Raw genomic sequence first — 25102 nt, 5'->3', positions numbered from 1 at the left:
TCCATATTAAAATAGAATGTTACTCAAATAAAATTATTTCTAAATAATTCATAATTGTCTCCTTTCCTGTTACCTTTAAACGCCTTTTAAATTGCTCGTTGACACGGAACTCCAAGACTTAACACAAGATTTAGATCCGTAATATTGATCAAATATGTATACAGAGTACTCCAAAATTAGCAATACGAATACTACATAGAATTAGTTTAGACTAATTGCATTTATCGTATACCTATGCAATTCTTAACAATAATTTGTGATAAGTAGACTGATTTTTGTAGACTCCATCCACTGCATATTCGTCACATTGATTTTCGTCTTATCTCGAGCCATAGATCTCCCTGATCCTATTTGTCTCATTAATTTTGAGCCGTCCTGTACATATCACTGTACTTGAAAGCATGAATTACAACATATTCGAAGAATAAAATGTGGTAGGGGCAGATGTTGTGGCCAGTTGATCGCGGTTGTTCGAATCAGCTTCACGCGAGAGTTCTCCTTAACGGATTAAAACTGCCTTGAAAAGCGGTGAGTGCCCAACTAATCATCCGTATATAATTTATTTATTTTTACAACGGAAAGTAACTTAATGACGGAGATACATTCTTTAAAAGTAATAAAATCATTTCGCAAAAAGGAATTCTTACATCAAGTGTTTGTTACTCCGAAAATGATAATAAAATAAAATGTTTCATTCTCGATAATATGTTTACTTCTTTCGAAAAAATGTATAATGAATATAATAAAATATTTTACTAAGTTACTAATATGTTTCTGTCGAAACTATGCGAGTTATATTTGTATTATCCTTATAGTTGTTTACTTGAAACTTTGTGGGAGGCATAGGTCATTCTTATCGTTATTCACTTTAAGCAATATACGTTGCAAAATAATTTCTCAATAGTACTGTCAGTACATATTATGTACGTGTGGATGTACGTATCGTTGGGATAATGGTTTATGTCATTAAGTACATACAGGACCGTTTCTGAGTTACTGGCTGCCCAGCTGCAAAGAGAATATAACTGTTTTAACTAATCTTCTCATCTCGTTCGACGAAGTATACCGTATAGTATTTTACGTAATTACTGGATATACGTAATATCAAATAGAATCAAGCACTGTGCAGAAGAATTGAGCATTAGGCGGTGCAAGTATTAACTTGCAAGCGATCGTTCGTTCAAATTGTTAAATTTCTTTCTCGATACTTGAGTATTGAATAAAGAAAATTATAAATTCGAAATAAAATAAATATATAATTTATTAAAATATCAACCCGTGTTTTTGTTATCTTGCAACTCCACAATAATAGCACAGATCTTACTGGTCCAAAATGGCGGATATAAGTGGAGGGCGACGGAACAAAACATTAATATTTATAGATCTCCTATAGATTCACCACAGTTGGCTTATATTTCTAGCAATTTCATTTTTCGTATTACATTTATAGATTTGTATATCGCGATTAGTGAAAGAAACAACTTGGGAAGGAAAAATTACTGCTCGATCTGGATCTACGATGTCCAACAACATAGAGCATACATTAATTTTCTATGTTAATGGAAAGGAAGTACGTATATCACTCTATTATTACTACCAACACAGTGTTAAATAATTTTGGAAATTATGAACGAGATTATGTATTTATTTTTCATTTAAAATGCTTCGGTGATATTTTAGGTGATAGATAACAATGTCGACCCGGAATGGACATTGCTATGGTACTTGAGGGATAAATGTATCCTTATTTCATAGTAAATACTAAGATTACAAATTTAAGAATGTGAATTAGCGATAAGATTAGATTCATATAACAGGATTATATAAATCCCAAGATTGAAAACCATTAGAAAGGTACTTTTACTACAAACCTTGAATAAAACGGTATAGATCTTTGGTATTTATCGCGTTATATCGTTTTGAAGTCCATGCAGAAAACGGCTGCGTACTTTCATAAGATAAGATATAAATACAGAGAGGGGGTAAATTCTTTTTGAAAAAACAAGCCGAAAAAATCTAAAATTAAACGAATCTTCATTCAGATTGTTTCCGTTCATGTTTTTATACTTGTATTATAGATCCGCGTTATCAGTCTCTATCAACTTATCAGAAAGTAAAGATATACTGATCCATAAACGCAAGAAGTAAATGTTTGTTTTCTCGGAACAAAACTTTATACGTCAAAATTTATTTCGTCACAAAGGGTCATGAATTTATTTTTTTATAAAAAATAACTCACTATACCACAGTTACTAGGCCATTTCGTATTCACATTTAAGGAGTTAAATAATTCTTATGCAAACGAACAAAATAAATCCTTAACAAAAACGTCGCAGTGCATTTAACCGGTACGAAATTAGGATGCGCGGAAGGCGGTTGTGGAGCTTGCACAGTAATGATTTCAAAGTTGGACCACAGGACCGGGATTATTACGTATCCTTTTAAAATAAAATTTCTGGCAAAACTGAAACCGCGTCGAAATAAATAACCACCCCTGGTAAAACATTCTATTAACGAGCTGCTGATCTTTTAATCGCAGATATTTTCCTTCAACGTTTATTTTAACAACTTCTGCCAGTCATTTAGCAGCGAACGCATGTTTAACGCCAATTTGTGCTGTGCACGGTTTGGCGATAACCACGGTGGAGGGCATCGGGAGTGTTAAAACGAAACTTCACCCAGTGCAGGAACGCATAGCGAAAGCACACGGCTCGCAATGTGGTTTCTGTACACCTGGCATCGTAATGTCCATGTATGCTTTGCTGAGGAGCACACCGAAACCTACTATGAAGGATCTTGAAATTGCGTTTCAAGGTAAATGATACACGAAAATTGCCTAGAGTTCGCTTTAGTTTGTACGGTTCAAAGATTATTTCATTCGACGGTCAGTCGAAGGCCCAGATAGTTGGGCCCAAGGCACCCCTGAACAAAGAAGTGCACGTGGCCACCAGATGTGCAGATAGCAACTTCTAGATCCTTGATCCCCATGTATTTGCATGCATTTTCATAAGTTTTTTCTTGCACTTTGATGATACCAATGTTTCATTTCATTTACACAGAGTGGCAATGAAGAAGTTGTTGAAATTATTCCTTTCGTCTCTAAAGAACACTTTGTTCTTCGTGTTCTTATTTCCAGACAATTTTATTACAAGCTGTATGGAGAAATATATTTGCTATTAACAATAATAACGACTGATTTTATCTTTGAGTGTTTCACACTGTGTGCTTCTACTTTCTTCGAACTGTGTTCATTGATGACGAATTAAAGATTTTCTTAACTTAATGATGTTGTTTTACAGAGTTATTGCTAAGTTTATTAAATATGATATATTGAACGATCGGAGAATCGAAGAGATTAAGGACGAAATTGAAGGATACTTTACAAGAATCCGAACAAGTTGACGAAGGAAGCCTCCTGAGAATTAGGACTGCGATTCGTAGCGAGACCAATTGCAAATAAAATAATTGTCCTAGACAAGGTACTTTTTGTTGGTGAAACGATATTCCTGTCGATAAAGAAAATTATCACTTTCGAAGAATTAAAATCTTACACGTATTTTTTAGAATAGTGGTTAGTCAATTTCAACAACATTCTAATTGTTCCTCTGTACGTAATTGTATATATCACAAACCCTGCAGTGCGTATAAAATAGTAAATAAGTGTACGAATTACTAATATCTCATAATGCATTTCTGATATTTTGATCATTTAAATGTTTCATATTCTTGTTATCGTTATTTGTAGGAAACTTATGCAGATGCACCGGGTACCGGCCTATTATAGAAGCGTACAGAACTTTCACGGAAGAATGGGAACAATTGCAATTAATGTCAAATCAACGAGAAAGCTGCTTGACGAATGGAACTTGTTCAATGGGAGAAAATTGTTGCAAAAAGATGCCAATATCGGAACCAACCGAAGTGTTCGATCCGAAAGAATTTCGTCCGTACGATCCTTCCCAAGAAATTATATTTCCACCTAAGTTGCAGGTTCGATTTTCCATCGTTTATTTAAAGTTCGAACTTAATTTTCTCGTCCAATGTACTATCTTCAGAAGCAAAGTATATTTTCAGATTTCCTCGCATTTGGACGAGCAATATTTAATCATTAAAGGAAAAAATGTTACTTGGTACAGACCTAGGACACTCTCCGAATTGCTTAGTTTAAAAGACCAGCACCCAAATGCAAAAATTGTCGTAGGAAACACTGAGATGGGTAAAGTTGTGCACTTATTATATTATTTATTATGTAATTCTACTGTACTATTTAAAGATTGATCATATTTTCTTAGGAGTTGAAGTGAAGTTCAAACATATGTCTTATCCGGTTCTTATACATCCTATTTTGATCAAAGAAATGCGATCTATCGAAGAGTGTCCAAGAATGTTAAACGTGGGTGCCAGTGTTACACTCGTAGAATTGGAAAAAGCTCTAAAAAAGCAAATTAATGAGAAACCTGGTAATACTTGTAACGCCACGAAAATTAATAATTCACTATATTATTTATACTTTTGTTTTGTTATTATTACAGAACACGAAACGAGAATTTTCAGTGAAATAGTGAACATGCTTCATTGGTTTGCTGGTAAACAAGTCAGAAATGTAGCTGTGAGTGTTTCTATAAATAATATGCAACTGCTTATTACTTTCTTAGATATTATGCTTCGGTACTAAATCCTAATCCTACTTTCTAACAGGCTGTCGGTGGAAATATAATGACAGGAAGCCCAATATCGGATTTGAATCCAATTTTTATGGCTGGCGGAATAAATTTAAATCTTGTTAGCTCGAAGGATGGAAACAGACTTGTCCCGATGGACCACACTTTTTTTAAAGGTTACAGACAGAATATCGTTTCACCGCACGAGATTTTGCTTTCGCTTCAAATACCCTTCTCTCAACAGGTGAAAATGTAGAACACATCAGTCTTTAATATAAGAAACATTATCTAATTTTTTGCACTTTTCAGAATCAATATTTCATCGCTTACAAGCAGGCGAGGAGGCGGGACGATGATATTACGATCGTCAATATGGCATTAAATGTATTCTTTGTACCAGAGACCAATATTGTTCAAAAAGCATACTTGGCATTCGGCGGAATGGCTCCAACAACGGTTTTGGCCAGGAAGACATGCGAAACTATTATTGGAAGGTAAGTTCAATCGCAACCGAAGGGCAGAATACTGTAAATCGTATTTTTATATTCATAATATTGTTACGTAGAACAGAATATTCTAAAATTGCTTTAGGAAATGGAACAAAACGCTTCTAGAGAACGTGCATTCCTCGCTACTGGATGAGCTACCGCTTCCGGACAACGTTCCAGGTGGGATGGTTAAATATCGTAGATCTCTAACTTTAAGGTATGCAATTACAAACAAAATTCGAGTTATTAAATATTCTTCGATGATACGAGCACTAAGAATAATTACTGATCTATTTCACAGTTTGTTTTTTAAAGGATTCATGCACATAGCTGGAAAACTTCAAGTACCATTAGATTCTCCACTGTCGCTGAAGGAATTCGAAAGTGCATCAGATGCATTCCATTGCAAAGAACCGAAAAGTTCGCAATATTATCAGGAGGTATATATTACTATTTCAGAGAAAACTTACGATCGTGTAGTTATTCCGTGCAATAAGAAGCATATTTTTTTTTTTAGGTTCCAATAGGTCAGGAAACGGATGATTTAATTGGGAGACCCATCGTCCACGCCAGTGCTTTTAAACAGGCGACAGGGGAGGCGATTTATTGCGATGATCTACCAAAGTTCGCCGAGGAACTTTACTTAACTTTAGTTTTGTCTACCAGAGCACATGCGAGAATTTTAAAAATCGATGCAACCAAAGCGCTGTCCATGGAAGGAGTAGTCGCTTTTTACAGCGGGAAAGATGTACCTGAGAAACAACGTTATCACGGTCCAATATTTTACGACGAAGAATTCTTCGTGTCAGAGGAGGTAGGGACTATAGAGAACAAACAGTACATTTATACTTGCATGAAAATAATAATATACGTATGCTTTTCAAGGTAACTAGTCATGGACAACCAATTGGAGCAATCGTTGCAATTAATCAGCTTATTGCACAGAAAGCAGCCAGAATGGTTCAAGTCGAGTACGAGGATTTGAAACCAGTGATCATTTCTATAGAGGTATAATATATGAATATACAGAATTGTAACTTATGGAATGACAAGACACCATGATTAAATAATTTTAGGACGCCATTGAACATCGTTCCTTCTTTAATGAGACTGCGAAACGCATAAAAAAGGGGGACGCTGAAGAAGCTTTTTCCCAATCGACTCACATTCTTCAAGGAGAAATTCGAACAGGGGGGCAGGAGCACTTTTATCTGGAAACGCATGCTGTATTAGCAATTCCACGCGAGGATGAGTTAGAAATATTCTCGTCTACGCAACACCCCACGGAAGTTCAGAAACACGTAGCACACGCTCTGAACGTTCATGCTAATAAAATTGTGATAAGAGTAAAAAGATTGGGCGGTGGTTTTGGAGGAAAAGAGTCGCGTTCTTCGGTACTCGTTCTGCCAGTTGCCTTCGCCGCCCACAGGTACCACAAATTATAATATTAATATAAATTAATATTCCAGCAACTAAACGATCGCTTGTTTTTATAGATTAAGAAAACCAGTACGGTGTATGTTGGACAGAGACGAGGATATGATGATAACTGGAACTAGACACCCGTTTTTGTTCAAATACAAAGTTGGATTCGATGATAATGGTTTGATTAAAGTTTTGGAAATTTTCATTTACAATAACGCCGGCTGCTCGCGCGATCTCTCTCTCGCGGTGAGTTTACGTTATTCAATTATGACGATACATGAGATAAAAGTAGTAAAATTATTCTTTTTACAGGTTCTGGAACGTGCAATGTTCCATGTTGAGAACTCTTATAAAATACCAGTGTGCGATGTTAACGGTTTTGTATGCAAAACTAATTTACCATCGAATACAGCATTCCGCGGTTTTGGAGGGCCGCAGGGAATGTTTGCGGCTGAAACTATCGTGAGACATATTGCGGAATATTTGAAAATGGATTCTGTTAAGGTCTGACAGCTTTCTAAGATGTGTTAGGCATTGCGTGAGAGCTCGTCGAAAATAATAAAACTACTTGTGATTTATTTTAACAGGTCGCCGAGTTGAATTTGTATAAAGAAGGAGACACGACTCATTATAATCAAAAACTTATTAATTGTACGTTACGTCGTTGCTGGGAAGAGTGTCTCTTAGGCTCAAATTACACCGAACGACTTGCGAAAATTCAGAAGTACAACAGGTTCGTTTAAATATTTGTGTCACTAATGTCTTGGAACTGTCACTAATAAATATTATTTCGATAGAAAAAATAGGTACAAGAAGAGAGGACTGGCAGTAGTTCCAACAAAATTCGGTATTGCTTTTACTGTACTTTTTTTGAATCAGACAGGAGCACTAGTTCACATTTATACAGATGGTTCTGTTCTTCTTAGTCATGGCGGTGTTGAGATGGGGCAAGGTTTACACACGAAAATGATACAAGTAATACTTTGCTATTTGATGAGTTGTATTAACATCAATACCTGTATTTAAATTAAAATAAACGGGTCTAATTTTTTGTATTTTATATAGGTAGCAAGTAGAGCGTTAAAAATAAAGGCAGATAAAATACACATTATGGAAAGTGCTACAGACAAGGTGCCAAATAGTACTCCTACAGCAGCTAGCGCTGCCTCAGATCTGAACGGTATGGCAGTTTTGGTGAGTATATATATTTTTTAAAATTACGTATTTGTATGTCCGTATTAACACACAATAATTTCAGAATGCGTGTGAAAAAATTATGAAACGACTGAAGCCAGTAATGGATAAGAATCCAACTGGAACTTGGGAACAATGGGTAGCATCTGCTTATACTGAAAGAATCAGCCTTTCTGCTACTGGTTTCTATAAAACTCCTGACATAGGATACTCATTTGAAACTAATTCGGGAGATCCATTTAATTATTTCACGTATGGTGTTGCATGTTCAGAAGTAGAAATTGACTGTTTGACTGGCGATCATCAAGTAAGAATTTTACGAAGTATTACTAAAATTATTTATATTAATCAACTTTCTCAGTTTTAATTATCTGTGTGTTGTAATATTCCAAATATAGGTTCTACAAACTGACATTGTAATGGATTTAGGTCAGAGTCTTAACCCTGCAATTGATATAGGGCAAGTAGAGGGAGGTTTCATTCAGGGATATGGACTGTTTACGTTAGAAGAAATGGTATATCTAAAAAATGGGGCTCTTTGTAGTAGAGGACCAGGAGCATACAAACTGCCAGGTTTTGCAGACATTCCTGAAGTATTCAATGTAACTTTATTGAAAGGTGCTTCAAACCCTAGAGCTGTTTATTCATCCAAGGTAATCAGTTTCAGTTCGTAGAATTAATTTTATTTTCGACTCATTGCACAAGCATTTGTCGAATAATTAGTAGATGCTAACTTACCCTACCATGATGCAAATATTTTAAGGCTGTTGGGGAACCACCTCTGTTTCTTGCATCTTCCATTTTCTTTGCCATAAAAGAAGCCATCAAATCTGCTCGACAAGAATTTGGTCTCAATGGTTACTTCAGATTGGATGCACCAGCAACAACAGCTCGTATTCGATTAGCGTGCGTCGACGATCTAACAGTGAAGATCAAAGATGCCGATTTACAAAATCAATGGAACATTGTTCCATAGAATCAGTGATTCAAGAAAAGAACAAGTATCGTGATGTTTATTATCGAATGTTAATACATTGTAAATACATTAATTGTTAATTTTGAAAATTTGTGATGCTAAAATTATTAATTTTATCTACTTTGTTAAAATAAATAAAAATAATTTCATGAATGATCGTACGTAAGTGGAGAGGCAGTTTCCTCATGGCACCGGTCTACCGTCTTGTAACAGATGGAGACTCCCACTCTTCCGTCGTTTTAGTGGCCCATCAATGCCCGTTATGATAACTCAGCTTATATTTCTGACAACGTATAACGATTACTACTGACTTCTGCCAGCATCTGCTGGCCTCTGCTGACTGCTGCTAACCACTCCTGATACTTCTGACAACGTGTAAGGATTACTACTGGCTATTGCCAGCCTCTCCCAGCTTCTGCTGGCCTCTGCTGACCACCACTTATATTTCTGACAATGTACAACGATTACTACTGACTTCTGTCAGTCTCAGCTGGACTCTGCTGACCACTGATGGTCTCTACATGTCTCTACTGGTTGCAAACTTGAATTAACAGGTAATGTCATAAAACTGTTTTACCAAGATACACCCCCTTTCACGAAGTACAAGATACGACTACATGTACTTTTAAATTTCCATACAGATCTCCGCTGGCCTCTGCTGACCGCTGCTGACCACTCCTGTTACTTCTGACAACGTATAACGATTACAACTGGCTACTGTTAGCCTCTCCCAACCTCTGCTGGCCCCTGCTGACCACCGCTTATATTTCTGACAACGTATAACGATTATTACTGACTTCTGCCTGCCTCCGCTGGACTCTGTTGACCGCTACTGACCACTCCTGATACTTCTGACAACGTATAACGATTACAACTTGCTACTGCCTGCCCCTGCTGGACTCTGCTTGCCACTGCTTGTCACTGCTAGCCTCTGCTGACCACAGCTGACCACCCCTGATGCTTTCGACAACATATAACGATTACTACTTGTTACTGCTTGCCCCTGCTGGACTCTACTTGCCTCTGCATGCCTCTGCTACCCTCCGCTGGCCTCTGCTGACCGCTGCTGACCACTCCCGTTACTTCTGACAACGTATAACGATTACTACTGACTACTGGCTTTCTCTGCTGTCCTCTGCCAGCTTCTCCTGGCCTAAGCTGACCTCTGCCAACACCTCCCGACATTAGCTGACCATTGCTGACCACTGCTGACCGTTGCTGACAACTTGTGACATGATATAATATAATATAATATGTTTATATGTATTAAAGTTTTGTGTAATGTAAATCTATGACAATAAATGATATAATTTCAAAGTATTCAATGTGTTCTCGTCATTTTTTACCGTCCTTTTCCTCTCCAAATCATTCTCTTACCTATAAGATGCGTACCACCTTCTTCGCAAGTTCACCAGCATTTTGGAAATGTTCCGGGAACTTTGGAAATCCGAATTTGACCTTGACCTTGGCCCAGTTTCGAAAGTGGGTCAAGGCCATTCGAATCTTAGAAAAATTCCGGGCAGTTTGAGAATCCGGATTTGGCCTTGACCCAATTTCGAAAGTAGGTCAAGGCCATTCGAATCTTAGAAAAATTCCGGGCGCTTTGGAAATCCGGATGGCCTTGACCCAATTTCGAAAGTAGGTCAAGGCCATTCGAATCTTAGAAAAATTCCGGCCGCTTTGGAAATCCGGATGGCCTTGACCCAATTTCGAAACTGGGTCAAGGCCATTCGAAATTTCAGAAATCTTCCGGCCGGCTTAGAAATCCGGATGGCCTTGACCCAATTTCGAAAGTGGGTCAAGGCCATCCGAATTTTAGAAAAATTCCGGCCGCTTCGAGAATCCGAATGGCCTTGACCCAGTTTCGAAAGTGGGTCAAGGTCACCGGTATTTCAGAAAACGCTCTAGGCACTTTGGAATTCCAGTTTTAAGTAGAGAAACGGTTTCTTATAACTAAGGGAATAATGGGGAGAGGAAAAGAAAGGTAAAAGTGATGAGAACACATAGAATTCTTTGAAATTATATCATTTATTGTCATAGATTTACATTATACGAAGTTTTAATACATGTACATCATGTTAGAAGTTGTTAACAAAGGTCAGCGTGGTCAGCAGAGGTCAGCAGAGGCTAGCAGTGGCAAGTAGTAGCAAGCAGAGTCCAGCAGGGGCAGGCAGAAGTCAGTAGTAATCGTTATACGTTGTCAGAAATATAAGCGGTGGTCAGTAGCGGTTAGCAGAGTCCAGCGGAGGCAGGCAGAAGTCAATAGTAATCGTTATACGTCGTCAGAAGTAACAGGAGTTGTCAGCAGCGGTCAGCAGAGGCCAGCGGAGATCTGTATGGAAATTCAAAAGTACATGTAGTCATATCTTGTACTTCGTGAAAGGGGGTGTATCTTAGTAAAACAGTTTTATGACATTACCTGTTAATTCAAGTTAGCAACCAGTAGAGACATGTAGAGACCATCAGTGGTCAGCAGAGTGCAGCTGAGACTGGCAGAAGTCTGTAGTAATCGTTGCAGGTTGCCAGAAATATAAACGGTGGTCAGCAGAGGCCAGCAAGGGCAAGCAGGGACCTGTAAAGGCAAGCAGAGACTTGAAGGGGCAAGCACTAGAAAGTATTAATCGTTATACATTGTCAGAAATACCAGCAGTGGACAGCAGTAGTTGGTAGAGGCCAGCAGAGACATGCAAAGGCAAGCAGTAATCACGTGTAACCATTAACAATCACTCTATGGTGTCAGAAATTGTCAGGAGTTTTCTACTTTTATCAGCACTGCTCATCGGAGACCAGCGGACACAAACAGAAACTAGGAGTAGTTTGCAGGGTGCATTAATTGCAGTGGTCGATTCTGATCACAGTTGCTTTCATGCATCTGTAGTTAAATTCATTCAGTTATTTATTTAAACTGAATTGTATTAACGCCAAAGGACCAAACTTGTCTAGAAACAGTCCTATTTCTGTCAGAACACACTCCTAACCCAAATTTGACACTGCAACACATATTCCCAGTTTCTACGTTTCTTTGAGCAAATACACGGTTTCATATCCCGACAAACGTAATACATATTAACATGAGACTATATGTACATCAGTCTAATTAATAAACACTGTCTAATTATTCCTGAAGACACCGATAATCTGTGCTTGACACTGCAACACGTATTACTCTATATAGGAAATACACGGTATCACAACACATCACTAATTAATAAACAATGTCTAAAGCTTATTATTATTATAATAACTACAGTAGTGTCCACATAAGTGAATAACAGTTTTGCCCACTTAATTGTCCGTTCACTTTGCCCCTTATACCGAGCGCGGACAATTAAATGGGCACTCTACCTAATTCCCTATATATCTATATATATCAAAACGACATCTACCATAAAACGCCCAAGTTTGTCGAGAAATAATTCATTTTTTGCACACTAGATGGGGCTCCAATCATTTACGATCGAAAACTAATTTTAATTTATTTATTAACGCAACAATATACAACTCAGTGGTATAGATCACTTATAAATGCTCCACAATTATCGCCAGAACTCCAAACTTGACTAGAAACAGTCCTAATCCTGTCAGAACACAATGCTAACCGAACCCCTTTGACACTGCAACACATATTTCCAGTTTTTACGTTTCTTTGAGCATATACACGGTTTCAGATCGTGGCAATCACACTCCACATTAACTTGAGACTGTACGTACGTCAATTTAATTAATAAACAGTGTTTAAAGCGTATTATTAATAATATAACTACGTAATTCACTGTATATCTATATATATCAAGACGACATCTACCACAAAACGCCCAAGTTTTTCGAGAAATAATTCATTTTTTACACACTAGATAGGGCACCAGTCACTTACGATCGAAAACTAATTTTAATTTATTTATTAACACAACAATATACAACTCAGTAATACAGATCACTTATAAATGCTCCACAATTAACGCCAGAGCTGCAAACTTGTCTGGAAACAGTCCTAATCTTGCCAGAAAACTACGCCAACATCCCTCTTTGACACTGCAACACATATTTCCAGTTTTTACGTTTCCTAGGGCAAATACACGGTTTCACAACGTGGCAAGCATAATATACATTAACTTGAGACAGCCTGTACGTCAATTTAATTAATAAACAGTGTCTAAAGCGTATTATTAATATTATAACTACGTAATTCACTGTATATCTATATATATCAAGACGACATCTACCACAAAACGCCCAAGTTTGTCGAGAAATAATTGCGATTTTACACACTAGATAGGGCACCAGTCACTTACGATCGAAAACTAATTTTAATTTATTTATTAATGCAACAATATACAACTCAGTAATATAGATCACTTATAAATGCTTCACAATTAACGCCAAAGCTTCAAACTTGTCTGAGAAAAGTCTGTTAATTCCGTTAAGCTGTGCCTAATGTTAGTGATGTCTTCTGACTGGAATAGAACTGTCTCTAGACAAGTTTGAGCCTTTGGTGTTAATCGTGAAGCATTTATAAGTGATCTATATTACTGAGTTATATATTGTTGCGTTAATAAATAAATTAAAATTAGTTTTCGATCGTAAGTGACTGGTGCCCTATCTAGTGTGTAAAAACTGAATTATTTCTCGACAAACTTGGGCGTTTTGTGGTAGATGTCGTCTTGATATATATAGATATACAGTGAATTACATAGTTGGTATATTAATAATACGCTTTAGACACTGTTTATTAATTAAATTGACGTACATATGATCTCAAGTTAATGTGGAGTGTGATTGCCATGATCTGAAACCGTGTATATACTCAAAGAAACGTAAAAACTGGAAATATGTGTTACAGTGTCAAAGAGGGATGTTGGAGTGGTCTTCTGGCAGAATTAAGACTGTTTCTGAACAAGTTTGCAGCTCTGTCGTTAATTGTGGAGCATTTATAAGTGATCTATATTACTGAGTTGTATATTGTTGCATTAATAAATAAATTAAAATTAGTTTTCGATCGTAAATGACTGGGGCCCTATCTAGTGTGTAAAATCTCAATTATTTCTCGACAAACTTGGGCGTTTTGTGGTAGATGTCGTCTTGATATATATAGATATACAGTGAATTACGTAGTTATAATATTAATAATACGCTTTAGACACTGTTTATTAATTAAATTGACGTACAGGCTGTCTCAAGTTAATGTATATTATGCTTGCCACGTTGTGAAACCGTGTATTTGCCCTAGGAAACGTAAAAACTGGAAATATGTGTTGCAGTGTCAAAGAGGGATGTTGGCGTGGTCTTCTGGCAAGATTAGGACTGTTTCCAGACAAGTTTGCAGCTCTGGCGTTAATTGTGGAACATTTATAAGTGATCTGTATTACTGAGTTGTATATTGTTGTGTTAATAAATAAATTAAAATTAGTTTTCGATCGTAAGTGACTAGTGCCCTATCTAGTGTGTAAAAAATGAATTATTTCTCGAAAAACTTGGGCGTTTTGTGGTAGATGTCGTCTTGATATATATAGATATACAGTGAATTACGTAGTTATATTATTAATAATACGCTTTAAACACTGTTTATTAATTAAATTGACGTACGTACAGTCTCAAGTTAATGTGGAGTGTGATTGCCACGATCTGAAACCGTGTATATGCTCAAAGAAACGTAAAAACTGGAAATATGTGTTGCAGTGTCAAAGGGGTTCGGTTAGCATTGTGTTCTGACAGGATTAGGTCTGTTTCTAGTCAAGTTTGGAGTTCTGGCGTTAATTGTGGAGCATTTATAAGTGATCTATACCACTGAGTTGTATATTGTTGCGTTAATAAATAAATTAAAATTAGTTTTCGATCGTAAATGATTGAAACCCCATCTAGTGTGCAAAAAATGAATTATTTCTCGACAAACTTGGGCGTTTTATGGTAGATGTCGTTTTGATATATATAGATATATAGTGAATTAGGTAGGGTGCCCATTTAAATGTCCGCACTCGGGATAAGGGGCAAAGTAAACGGACAATTAAGTGGGCAAAACTGTTATTCACTTATGTGGACACTACTGTAGTTATTATAATAATAATAAGCTCTAGACACTGTTTATTAATTAAATTGACGTACATATAATCTCAAATTAATATAAATTATGCTTAACACGATGTGAAACCGTGTATTTGCTTAAGGAAACATAAAAACTAGGAATATGTGTTTCAGTGTCAAAGAGGGAGAAGAGTGCATTATATATTGTACTCTGGATAATTTATAAATATATGTTATGAATTTAATATATAAATATATATAAATACCTTAAATATATTTGTATTTATATTTATATTTGAAGAAATAATCGAGTAAACACAAAGCTGATGCATTTACTTTATTACGTATAATATTAGGTAGAAGATCATATTATTATTTTCTTCAATATTTTCTTACGAACACGTGTTGCTTTAATATTGCTGTGTACCAAATTAGGGACATATTCCATATTAGGGCAACTGAGATTTATAAGTAATTATTACATGCAGTTGCAATCTGCAATCATCAACGACTCGAGACCATAGGAGAAAGATAAATAACTATCTATTCATTAATTTCAGTAAATCGATTAATTCAGCGCTATCGTTTTATCTCTCGACTATCAAACGAAACAGTTTTCACGAAAAAAAAGAATACAATAAGTACAGAGATCGACGCACTGGCGTTAACTGGAAACGAGATTTCCAATCTCGTCGATGATTTCCTTCATATCGAAAACGAGGAAATTCTTCATAAAGTGTCCAATCAGAGTTATCTTTTTCGATAAGAATGTCATTATGTCAGAGAACTTATCAGACTCCACATTAGTGGTTATTTCACAAGATCGATTTTCCAATCACAATGTATTATTAATCGCGACGAACCACTAACAATGTCTATGACTTCGAATTGCGAAACTGATTTGGTGTAATGTACATAAGACGTGGATTACTTGTCACAGATACGACGTGATATATAAAGCTTGAAATCCAAAGCACAACGAACAGGTTTCATCGAAAGTAGCCAACATGCGTATATTCTTAATCGCGACAATTTACGTCGCGGCCATCTTCGCGGCCAGCGCGGAAAATCTGCCACCCTTAGAGGGGTACGTTTCTTTACTATTAGCAATCCTTTTCTCCATTTTTCTCGATCAGTGTTTCATTCGTTATTCATTTAACTCGTGACTGTAACAATTAATAAATTCATCCACCAAGAAGCTTTTAAATTCCATTTATAATACCATTGTTTGAGCTAGTCTATTTAGATGCTATGCATTCCATCATTAAAACCCTTTCAATTTTAATAAATCACATCGAAAAATGCGGAAAATCTGCCACCCTTAGAGGGGTACGTTTCTTTATTATTAGCAATCCTCTTCTCCATTTTTCTCGATCAGTGTTTCATTCGTTATTCATTTAACTCGTGACTGTAACAATTAATAAATTCATCCACCAGGAAGCTTCTAAATTCCATTTAAAATACTATTGTTTGAGCTAGTCTATTTAGATGCTATGCATTCCATCATTAAAACCCTTTCAATTTTAATAAATCACATCGAAATAATGAGTATAACTATCCTTCTAATACAAATTTTATTACAGTCTCTACTAAGAAATTAAATTGACGAAATTTGTAAGCTATTGAGATTGATTGAGCTAGCCTATTTAGATACTATGCATTCCATCATTAAAACTCTTTCAATTTTAATAAATCACATCAAAATAATAACCCATAACTATCTTTCTAATATAAATTTTGCCACAGTCTCTACTAAGAAGTTTACGAATTTTCTTTCTCACAATACGAATAAAGGAACGTTGAATTGTCCTTAAAAAATGTACAGGATGCAGAGTCTTTCCATTTCTTACGACACACCGGAGCAACTGATGCTTTTGAAGGAATACATGGACTTTCCCGGTTTCGATTTTCTGAAAATCACCAACAACTCTGTGGATGTTATGGTGACGGCGGATCAACTGAAAGAGTTTAAAGAACTTCTCGAAGAAAATGGTATGAATTACACGGTTAGGATTGAAAACGTTCAGGAAGCAGTCATGGAAGAGTACATCACGCAGCAGGTGGAGCGTCGATTGGAACAAAGACTTCAAAATGACGCGTCTAAAGGGCTATCTTTCACCTACTATCCTAATTACAAGGAAGTGAGTAACAGTTTTATTTTCGAATTATTCAAAGTACTCTTTCGATGGTTCTATTACTACCCTCGTGGAATTTTGGAGCCAGAATAGGGGTAAATATCACAACTATCGATTCTATCGAAAGTATATAGAAGATAAAATATTTTCAAGATTTAGTCACCAATAATTTTTGACTCGTATATTTTTGTTTAAATTATCGATGCGCGAGATATCACACTGTATCTTTGAGGCACGTACTGAACGAGCTATAAATGACTTTGCGGAATTACGTATCTTATTTTGGCGATTAGAATCGATTATTAAAGTGGAATTTTGAAGCTATCGTCTTTTGGAAGGTGACTGTAAAATTTCGTAACTTCGAGTCGAGCTATTTTCGAAATGAAACTACGAAGATCGAGCATATTTCTATGGTAGGATGAACAATGCAGAATTTAAAGAGCCGAGTATTAAATTTACGAAAAGGGTTTAGGATTCTCGTTCAGTTTAGAAGATCATAGCTCGGTAAATATTTATGCAAATTGTTCCCAGGTCAGTGATTACCTCGATTACGTAACGAAAGCTCACAGCGACGTGGCCTCGTTAATTAATATAGGCACGTCTTACGAGGGACGACAGATGAGAGTTTTGAGGCTGTCAACCGGTGGTAAAACTAAACCAGCTGTTTTCATCGATGCTGGAATTCACGCCAGAGAATGGATCGCACCGGTGACGTCTCTCTACATAGTAGAACAGTTGGTCGCTAGTCAGAATAGACATCTATTGAGGAACGTTGACTGGTACATCCTTCCAGTTCTAAATCCTGATGGCTACGAATTCACTCATGCTAAATCCACGGTAATTACGTTAAATTTAGAAATCACTTTGTTGCAATGGCTTTATACTATCTATTATCCTAATTCAATTTTTTAATTAAAGAAATATTTAACAGCTTTAGTTTGACGAATACACATATTCTGATTTCAAAGTTTAGAGAATTTAGATACTAAATTATAAAATCTACTGTGTTGTATATCTACATCATATTTGGATCTAAATTCAATGAATTTGTTTTTTAAAAATTATATTGTTGTAATGGTACATTGTTTCATACTAATCTATCTATTATTCAAATTTAATTTTTTAATTAAACAAAAATTTAACAGCGTTAGTTGGACGGATACACATATTCTGATTTCAAAGTTTAGAGAATTTAGATACTAAACTATAAAATCTACTATGTTGTATATCTACATCATATTTGAATCTAAATTCAATGGATTCGTTTTTTAAAAATCACACTATTGCAATGGTTCATTGTTCCATACTAATCTATCTATTATTCAAATTTAATTTTTTAATTAAACAAAAATTTAACAGCATTAGTTGGACGAGTACACATATTGTGATTTCAAAGTGTAGATATCTATATTTTTCATATACTAAACTATAAAATCTACTACGTTATATATCTACATCATATTTAGATCTAAATTTAATAGATTCATTTTTTAAAACGCTACGTTTTGAATATCCACGATAATTCCACTAAATTTATAAATCACACTGTTGCAATGGCTTCATACTACCCATTATTCAAATTCAATTTTTTAATTAAATTAATTTTAATGAAATTTCGCGTGTTTTTAACGTGTAATTATTTTTAAAAATTTCAGAACCGTCTATGGAGGAAAACAAGGTCTATGAACAGTGGCTCGTCTTGCCGTGGCGTTGATGGAAACCGAAACTACGACATGGAATGGATGAGTGAGTTTCCGATTTTATTTACACGCGGGTGTATCTAGGCGACGTGTCTCCCGGTAAAAATTTGCACTCGAAGAAAGACGAGATCGCGAATCTCGATAATTTAATCTGTCCGCGGGTCGATCGATTAAAAAGCTTGCCTGTCCAATTGCGCGTTTGTTCGCTTTTATCGTGCAGAATAAACACGGGAGCGGCGAGAGTTTCTATCAAAGAGACAAATGAATATTTCGCGATTACAGTACGCATCAATCAGACAACGGGACTGCTGATAATCTATCAATGACATTTATGCCACGACCATTGATTAATCAGACGAAATTGGAACCGAACAATATAAATTACAATTATCGAAGCACCGACGAATTCGCGATGATAATATCTCCATTGTGGAAAAATTTCGCCGCGATAATTCAGCGATTTTATTGCGTCGACGCGAAATACAGTTACTCCTATTCAAATTTATAACAAACAAACTTGTTTCTCACGAATCCTTACCATTTATATTTACTGTGTCACTTCTACTTACAAAGTTTTAAAAAATATTAGTGAATAAGTAACGTCCGATTACAATTTTTAACCCCTATCTTAATATACAGGGTGTTCGGCCACCCCTGGGAAAAATTTTAATGGGAGATTCTAGAAGCCAAAATAAGACGAAAATCAAGAATACTAATTTGTTGATGGAGGCTTCGTTAAAAAGTTATTAACGTTTAAATTTCCGACTGAATTTTTTTCTAGGAACTGGGTAAGATTTCGAGGGTAGGTCTATTCACCAAAAATTATTATAATTGACCCCCGCAACCGAAAATAATTTTTCCAGAGCGATTTGAAATTTTTTTTTTCCGTCTAAAAATTTCACACCTCGAATTTTTTTCTCGAAAGTGGGTAGGATTTCGAGGGTATGTCTAATGATCAAAAATGGTTGTACTTAACCCTAGAACCTAGAAATAATTTTCTTAGAACGATTTGAAACTTTTCATTTTCGCTGAAAAATTTAGGCACATACCCCCTGTCGATTTTTCTTAAAAGTTCCTTTTTCATTTTTAGTAATTTTGTTTGACGCCCTACAGAAAAGTTTTCTAATACTTTTTTGTAGGTACCCATGAGCTCTACTTCAGAAAAAAGTTTCATTGAAATATATTCACAATTGTAGGAGTTCTGGTTGTTTGAATATTGGACCATTTTTATGGGGTTTTTCTCATTTTGCGAGGTCAAGGACCAATTTTTCGAATATTTTTGCAATTTGTACATATTCTCCATCAAAATACGCGTAGTTTGCTTTTTTAAACATTAAAATCGTCCAATCCGTTCAAAAGTTATGGTGTTTTAAAGATTCGCATGAAATTTCCGGGGTACATTCTGGCCATGGATTATATTTTCGTTTAGGAATTTTTTTCTCGAAATTGAGTAGGATTTCGGGGGTATGTCTGTTGACCAAAAATGCTTGCAATTGACCCCTGCAACTAAAAATAATTTTTCCAAGACGATTCGAAAGTCTTTCTTTTCACCCAAAACTTTCACACCTTCTCGAATTTTTTTCTCGAAAGTGGATAGGAATTCGGGGGTATGTCTCTTCACCAAAAATGATCGTAATTGACCCCCGCATCCGAAAATAATTTTTCCAGAACGATTTGAAATTTTTGAATTTAATTGTTAATAACTTTTTAACGAAGCCTCCATCAACAAATTGGTATTCTTGATTTTCGTCTTATTTTGGCCTCTAGAATCCCCCATTATAATTTTTCCCAGGGGTGGCCGAACACCCTGTATAAAAAAATGGACTTATACAAGTTTAAAAACTAATTCAATTCATAAGAAACAAGTTTCTTTTCGTTTACAGTGGATCAACGAGTAACTCTATACACATGTTTCAAACGAAATATGTTTAAGGTATAAGTTGCACTCTTGGTTTTTAAATTACAAATAAAACATGGGCCATTTATATTCCACGGAATGCAATTTGCGAGGGGCGCGTTCTTGCAGAAAGTAGGGGGTCAAAACTCGTCAAAAATCGAAAATTTCTGTCGCAAATTGTTTCGCGATAGAGAGGAGGAGGAGACAGAGAGAAAGAGAGTTAGAGGCAAGTTGTTAGCTAACACATCTCCCTCGTGTTTCTGCGAAGAGTACTGTGTCACGGTTAACTCAACCATCGCAGTCTAACTTTTCTTTGGAGCGCAGTTGCGCGGCGTTTTCATTGAAGTTATGATTGAGCGTGATAAAAACTTGCTCGTTACTGCACGGTTGTTACTCCTCTAGATCTCTTCATTCGAGCTTTAACGCACTGATTTTTGAGAATTCGGAGTTATTTCACGATGTTATTACGGTGGGCGTAGATCTCGTTATCGCCCTGACAATTTTTCCCATATATTTCGTAGTTGGGGATTCCGAGTCGAAATAAACAATAAATTGACGAATTAAATCATTGCAATTCTTCCTCTAATTTAATAGCTATCCATTTAATAACACGTGGATCCATTTTTCAGTTTGCTTCGTAATCCGTCATTTTGCGTAAAAAATTGTCGAAATATTTATCGGTTCGTATCCAGCTAGTTTCAAGTTTTATATTAATAGACGATAAATCATCCGTATTTTTCAGTTATCAATTGTGAAAAATGCATGATTTATCATTTAAAAACATTCCTTTTATCTAACGATTTTGACGAGCAATGAAATTTATAATCATTTCACTCTATTTCTGTTATAAATTTAAAAAGTTTAATTTATTTTTCGACAATCACTGTGCTTCAAATCTTATAATACATTCCACGAAGTTTCTCTTTAATATATTTTAAAATATGTACATTGCAACATTAATGTCCTTCTAATTCAAGTAACGCCGAAGGCTAGAGAACTATTTCGAGAGCCGTCTCGCTAATTTTTCTCATCAAATTCAGCCAAATTCGCGAAATTCTCTAAATTGAGATCCCTAATTCGTCCCGCTGTTTGAAAATTGCCTGTCGCGGAAAATTCACGCGAGCACTCGTCCGTATTAGACACACGGTGAGGAAATTCGGACACGTGTTCTAGAAATTTTCATTCTATTATCGTCCACTCGATACCAGCTCGAAAGATTAGCTTCGTCTTATCTGGTACAAGTTTTATTTTCGTTACAAAACTCGCCTGATAAAATCTACGAACACTATCGTCGACTACTTTCTAATGCGACTTCTTCACATTAGAATATTCTTGATAATATTCTATTTACACCTCGGGAGGCAAGAAAGTTTTAAACATTATTCCATCGTTATTGATTTTCGTCTTATTCGAAGCAGTGGTATCCCGCTCTAAAATACAATATTTATCAACGCCAGATAAACACTCTGTGTATCGATCAATTAATTAAACAGAGGTTCCAGCGTGTACCAGTGGCGTATAATAAACTTTACGTTTACCTTGGTTATTCGCAACTTTAGCAATTCAAGAAATGTAACGTACTTTCATACTTCAGAATTTTCCTCCGAGCACGTAAATATTTCGAACGAAATTGATTGCTAATATTTAATTAATCGGTTCTATATCGTCGGAGTTATTCTTATTTATTAGCTTTCCGTTTGGAGATACGCGATATTAAGTAAATTGTACACCTGGACAGTGATCGATAGCTGCTAGTTAACTCACGTACGCGTGATAACGGTGGCCAGAGCGTTAAAAGAAGATATTATCTTTTAGGAAAAGAATTCTCGTTTGTTCGCAGCAATCGGTGCATCGTCCAGCCCGTGCAGCGACACGTACGCCGGACCAAAACCATTCTCCGAAGTGGAAAATCAACGCTTACGCGATTTCGTCCTGGCGCGTAAACAGCAAATCAAAGCCTACATCACGTTTCACTCGTACGGCCAGGTAGCTATCGATGATTTAAAAAACAGGCTTTACTTTAATCCGAATACGGCCAGGCGTTTCGAGCGTTTCAATTGCGCTTCCAAGTCACGTGTGCTCGCGGCGTAAGCGTTTATAGCGTCGAAAAATTTCGAAGCGCGCGAGAATTCGCAAGATTACAACTTTCGAATTAGTTTTCACGTTGCGTCGCCAGCACTCGTTCGAGCAGCAGTATTACTTTCATTTTTCCAACGAAAAACGCAAATTTTACCTTTCAGTACATTCTCTACCCGTGGGGCTTCACGTCTAAGGTGCCTTCCAACGAACCGGAACTGGTGTGTAATTCTCTTTTGCATCAGTACCGTGTAATAATAAGCACTGTGCGAATTTTGTTGTTGTTTGTACCGATTTGTGTTTTCTTTCAGCGAAACCTCGCCAGCAACTTCGCGAAAGCCATTGCCAAGTCACGTAGGACTCAATATACTTATGGAACCTCTGCTAATCACCTTTGTGAGTAACGAGAAATATACAGGGTGTTGAGCCACCCCTGGGGAAAAATTTTAATGGGAGATTCCAGAGTAGTTATTAACAATTAAATTCAAAAATTTCTAATCGTTCTAGAAAAATTATTTTCGGTTGTGGGGGTTAATTACAATCATTTTTGGTCGTTACACATACCCTCGAAATCCTACGCACCTTCGAGAAAAAAATTCCTTACTGAAAAACTTATTAGATGCCTAAATTTTTCGACGAAAAAAAAATTCAAATCGTTCTAAAAAAATTATTTTCGGTTGCGGGGGTCAATTACAATCATTTTCGGTGAATAGACATACCCCCGAAATCTTGCGCATTTTCGAGAAAAAAATTCACTATGGGCGGAACTTTAAACGTTAATAACTTTTTAACAAAGCCTCCATCAACAAATTGGTATTCTTGATTTTCGCCTTATTTTGGCTTCTAGAATCCCCTATTAAAATTTTTCCCAGGGGTGGTCGAACACCCTGTATGTAATGAATATTTTTTCAGACTATACTGCGGATCTTTGTGCAAATTTATGTTTTTATTAATAGAATTATGGGAGCTTTGTAGAGGGTTGACTACATTCTGTAGTTTCTTGAGAATTAAAATTTTCTATAAATGGATAAACATCCACAGTCTGGTGATAAGATTCTTTAAAAAGTTGTAATATTTAAGAATGTGTTTTAAGAATTTTAATCCTTTGTGTTTGTGTTAGATCCTGCTGCTGGAGGTAGCGACGATTGGGCCATGGGAAAAGCTGGTATCAATTTATCGTACACCATCGAACTACCCGGAGGAAATTCTGGATTCCTGCTACCTCCCTCTCAGATCAAGGCTGTTGGTATCGAGACATTCGAAGCTATCAAAGTACTTGCTCAATACGTCAGTTCGAAATACTCCTCACACTAATTGATACTTAATATCGTTAAACGTACACTGATGTCTGGTAAAAAAAAAAATTTGTGCAATAGAAAGTAAACCTCCTACTTGATCCATACTCCGAGATATTTAGTTTCACACGCTCATTCTATGAGAAATTTTGATTCTTAAAGAACTACAGAAATTATTGCATGCAGAGGTTGAGACAGTCTACAAAGCTTCCATTTCGTTAATTCTATTAATAAAAATATGAATTTCCATAAAGATCTTGTTAACCATGAAATAAATTGGGAAGTAAGACCTTCATAGAAATATCAAAACTTCTTGCATGTAACTTGTTTTGTACGAAACTTTCAGGGGAATATGTCGGCTCTGAAAAGAGTCGATTTTATTCCGAGACTCGGGAGTTTCAATCGCGAACAATAACGTTATGTCGCTCACTTATGTATTACTTGAAAAGCGCATAGATATTTGAGAAGACTTGGGTCGTTATAGTCGACGGGAGATTGTAAAATGCTTGCACACTTGGTGTACAAAAATGTATGATATTCAACTGCATTTTTATTTTCGACGTAGCAGAAATATACGTTTTATTATATTAAATGTATATAATTTTCTTTACCCATAACATAGGATTTAAACTAAAAGACACACGCTTTGTTAATATTAATCACACTATTAAAAAAACATTAAACCAAATAATTTCTGTAAGTCGCCAACGACCGACAGAAGTAATTGCGTGAGAAATCAAGTATTTCCAGAATGCTTTCTGGACCTCCCTCGAGTATTCCGTTGACCAACAGCGACACGCATGAAAAGTTTCCGCGAAACGATTGCGGATGTTCGAGGGTTCTGTGCACGGCGAGCGTTTACACGAAAGGATCCCAGGCGAGAGAAGAAACAGCCATTGTTCGTTCTCGTGTGGCCCTTCCCCCGTGTCGACCACTCTGGTTTTTCCTTCGTTTTTGAGGCGGTCGTCGCGCGAAAGCGAGAGTGGCTGGGGAAACGAAAAGAGAGGCTCGAGGATTTGGTCGGAATAAAGTAGAACACTTAGCACGTAGAGCGCAGAAGTATCGTGCCCAAGTTCCTTTTCGCTTATACCTATTTCCCGTGCTCGCGTTCGGTCTAATTGGAGAAACAACAGACTCATTACCCGTGGACTCGAGTGGAGACGAGAGCTCATTTGACGGGGCTGAGGGCACTGTGCCGTAAAATTTTTGTATAACGAGCCATTCCACCCCCGACCCG

At 36.3% G+C, this 25102-nt stretch overlaps 2 protein-coding genes and 1 long non-coding RNA gene across 6 annotated transcripts; 2 read left to right on the top strand and 1 right to left on the bottom strand.

Annotated features, from left to right (window-relative positions):
* Positions 1-432: 432 nt before the first annotated feature.
* On the top strand, positions 433-8897 carry Ry (xanthine dehydrogenase rosy). Of its 3 annotated transcripts, XM_076765008.1 has the most exons (24): positions 433-528; positions 1451-1570; positions 1681-1738; positions 2337-2433; positions 2579-2814; positions 3746-3990; positions 4075-4216; positions 4293-4460; positions 4533-4609; positions 4699-4905; positions 4971-5155; positions 5253-5366; positions 5451-5589; positions 5667-5963; positions 6035-6157; positions 6226-6578; positions 6646-6820; positions 6887-7078; positions 7162-7307; positions 7372-7549; positions 7640-7768; positions 7833-8075; positions 8167-8421; positions 8532-8897. In XM_076765008.1, the coding sequence occupies exons 2-24, from the start codon at positions 1520-1522 to the stop codon at positions 8742-8744; spliced, it is 4023 nt and encodes a 1340-aa protein (XP_076621123.1). In that variant the 5' UTR covers positions 433-528; positions 1451-1519; the 3' UTR covers positions 8745-8897. The 3 variants fall into 3 exon arrangements, with proteins under 3 accessions (XP_076621123.1, XP_076621126.1, XP_076621125.1); XM_076765011.1 differs by lacking the exons at positions 433-528; positions 1451-1570; positions 1681-1738; positions 2337-2433; positions 2579-2814 and adding an exon at positions 3338-3479; XM_076765010.1 differs by lacking the exons at positions 433-528; positions 1451-1570; positions 1681-1738; positions 2337-2433; positions 2579-2814 and adding an exon at positions 3355-3571.
* Positions 8898-10866: 1969 nt separating this feature from the next.
* LOC143341988 (uncharacterized) lies at positions 10867-15507 on the bottom strand. The gene is made up of 3 exons (XR_013079711.1): positions 11389-15507; positions 11164-11316; positions 10867-11076 (listed from the first exon to the last, which is right to left on the bottom strand). It is a non-coding gene; the product is annotated as an uncharacterized LOC143341988 (long non-coding RNA).
* A 135-nt stretch (positions 15508-15642) lies between these two features.
* LOC143341982 (carboxypeptidase B) lies at positions 15643-24457 on the top strand. Of its 2 annotated transcripts, none has more exons than XM_076765442.1 (8): positions 15643-15849; positions 16588-16903; positions 17429-17734; positions 18553-18643; positions 22335-22480; positions 22735-22791; positions 22882-22966; positions 23691-24457. In XM_076765442.1, the coding sequence occupies exons 1-8, from the start codon at positions 15770-15772 to the stop codon at positions 23882-23884; spliced, it is 1275 nt and encodes a 424-aa protein (XP_076621557.1). In that variant the 5' UTR covers positions 15643-15769; the 3' UTR covers positions 23885-24457. The 2 variants fall into 2 exon arrangements, with proteins under 2 accessions (XP_076621557.1, XP_076621558.1); XM_076765443.1 differs by lacking the exon at positions 15643-15849 and adding an exon at positions 16058-16091.
* The last annotated feature ends 645 nt before the right edge of the window (positions 24458-25102 follow it).

This window comes from Colletes latitarsis, chromosome 5 (assembly GCF_051014445.1).
Source record: "Colletes latitarsis isolate SP2378_abdomen chromosome 5, iyColLati1, whole genome shotgun sequence".
NCBI lineage: Eukaryota > Metazoa > Arthropoda > Insecta > Hymenoptera > Colletidae > Colletes > Colletes latitarsis.
Note: the sequence above shows the minus strand (reverse complement) of the source record. Positions and strands in the feature narration are given on the sequence as shown.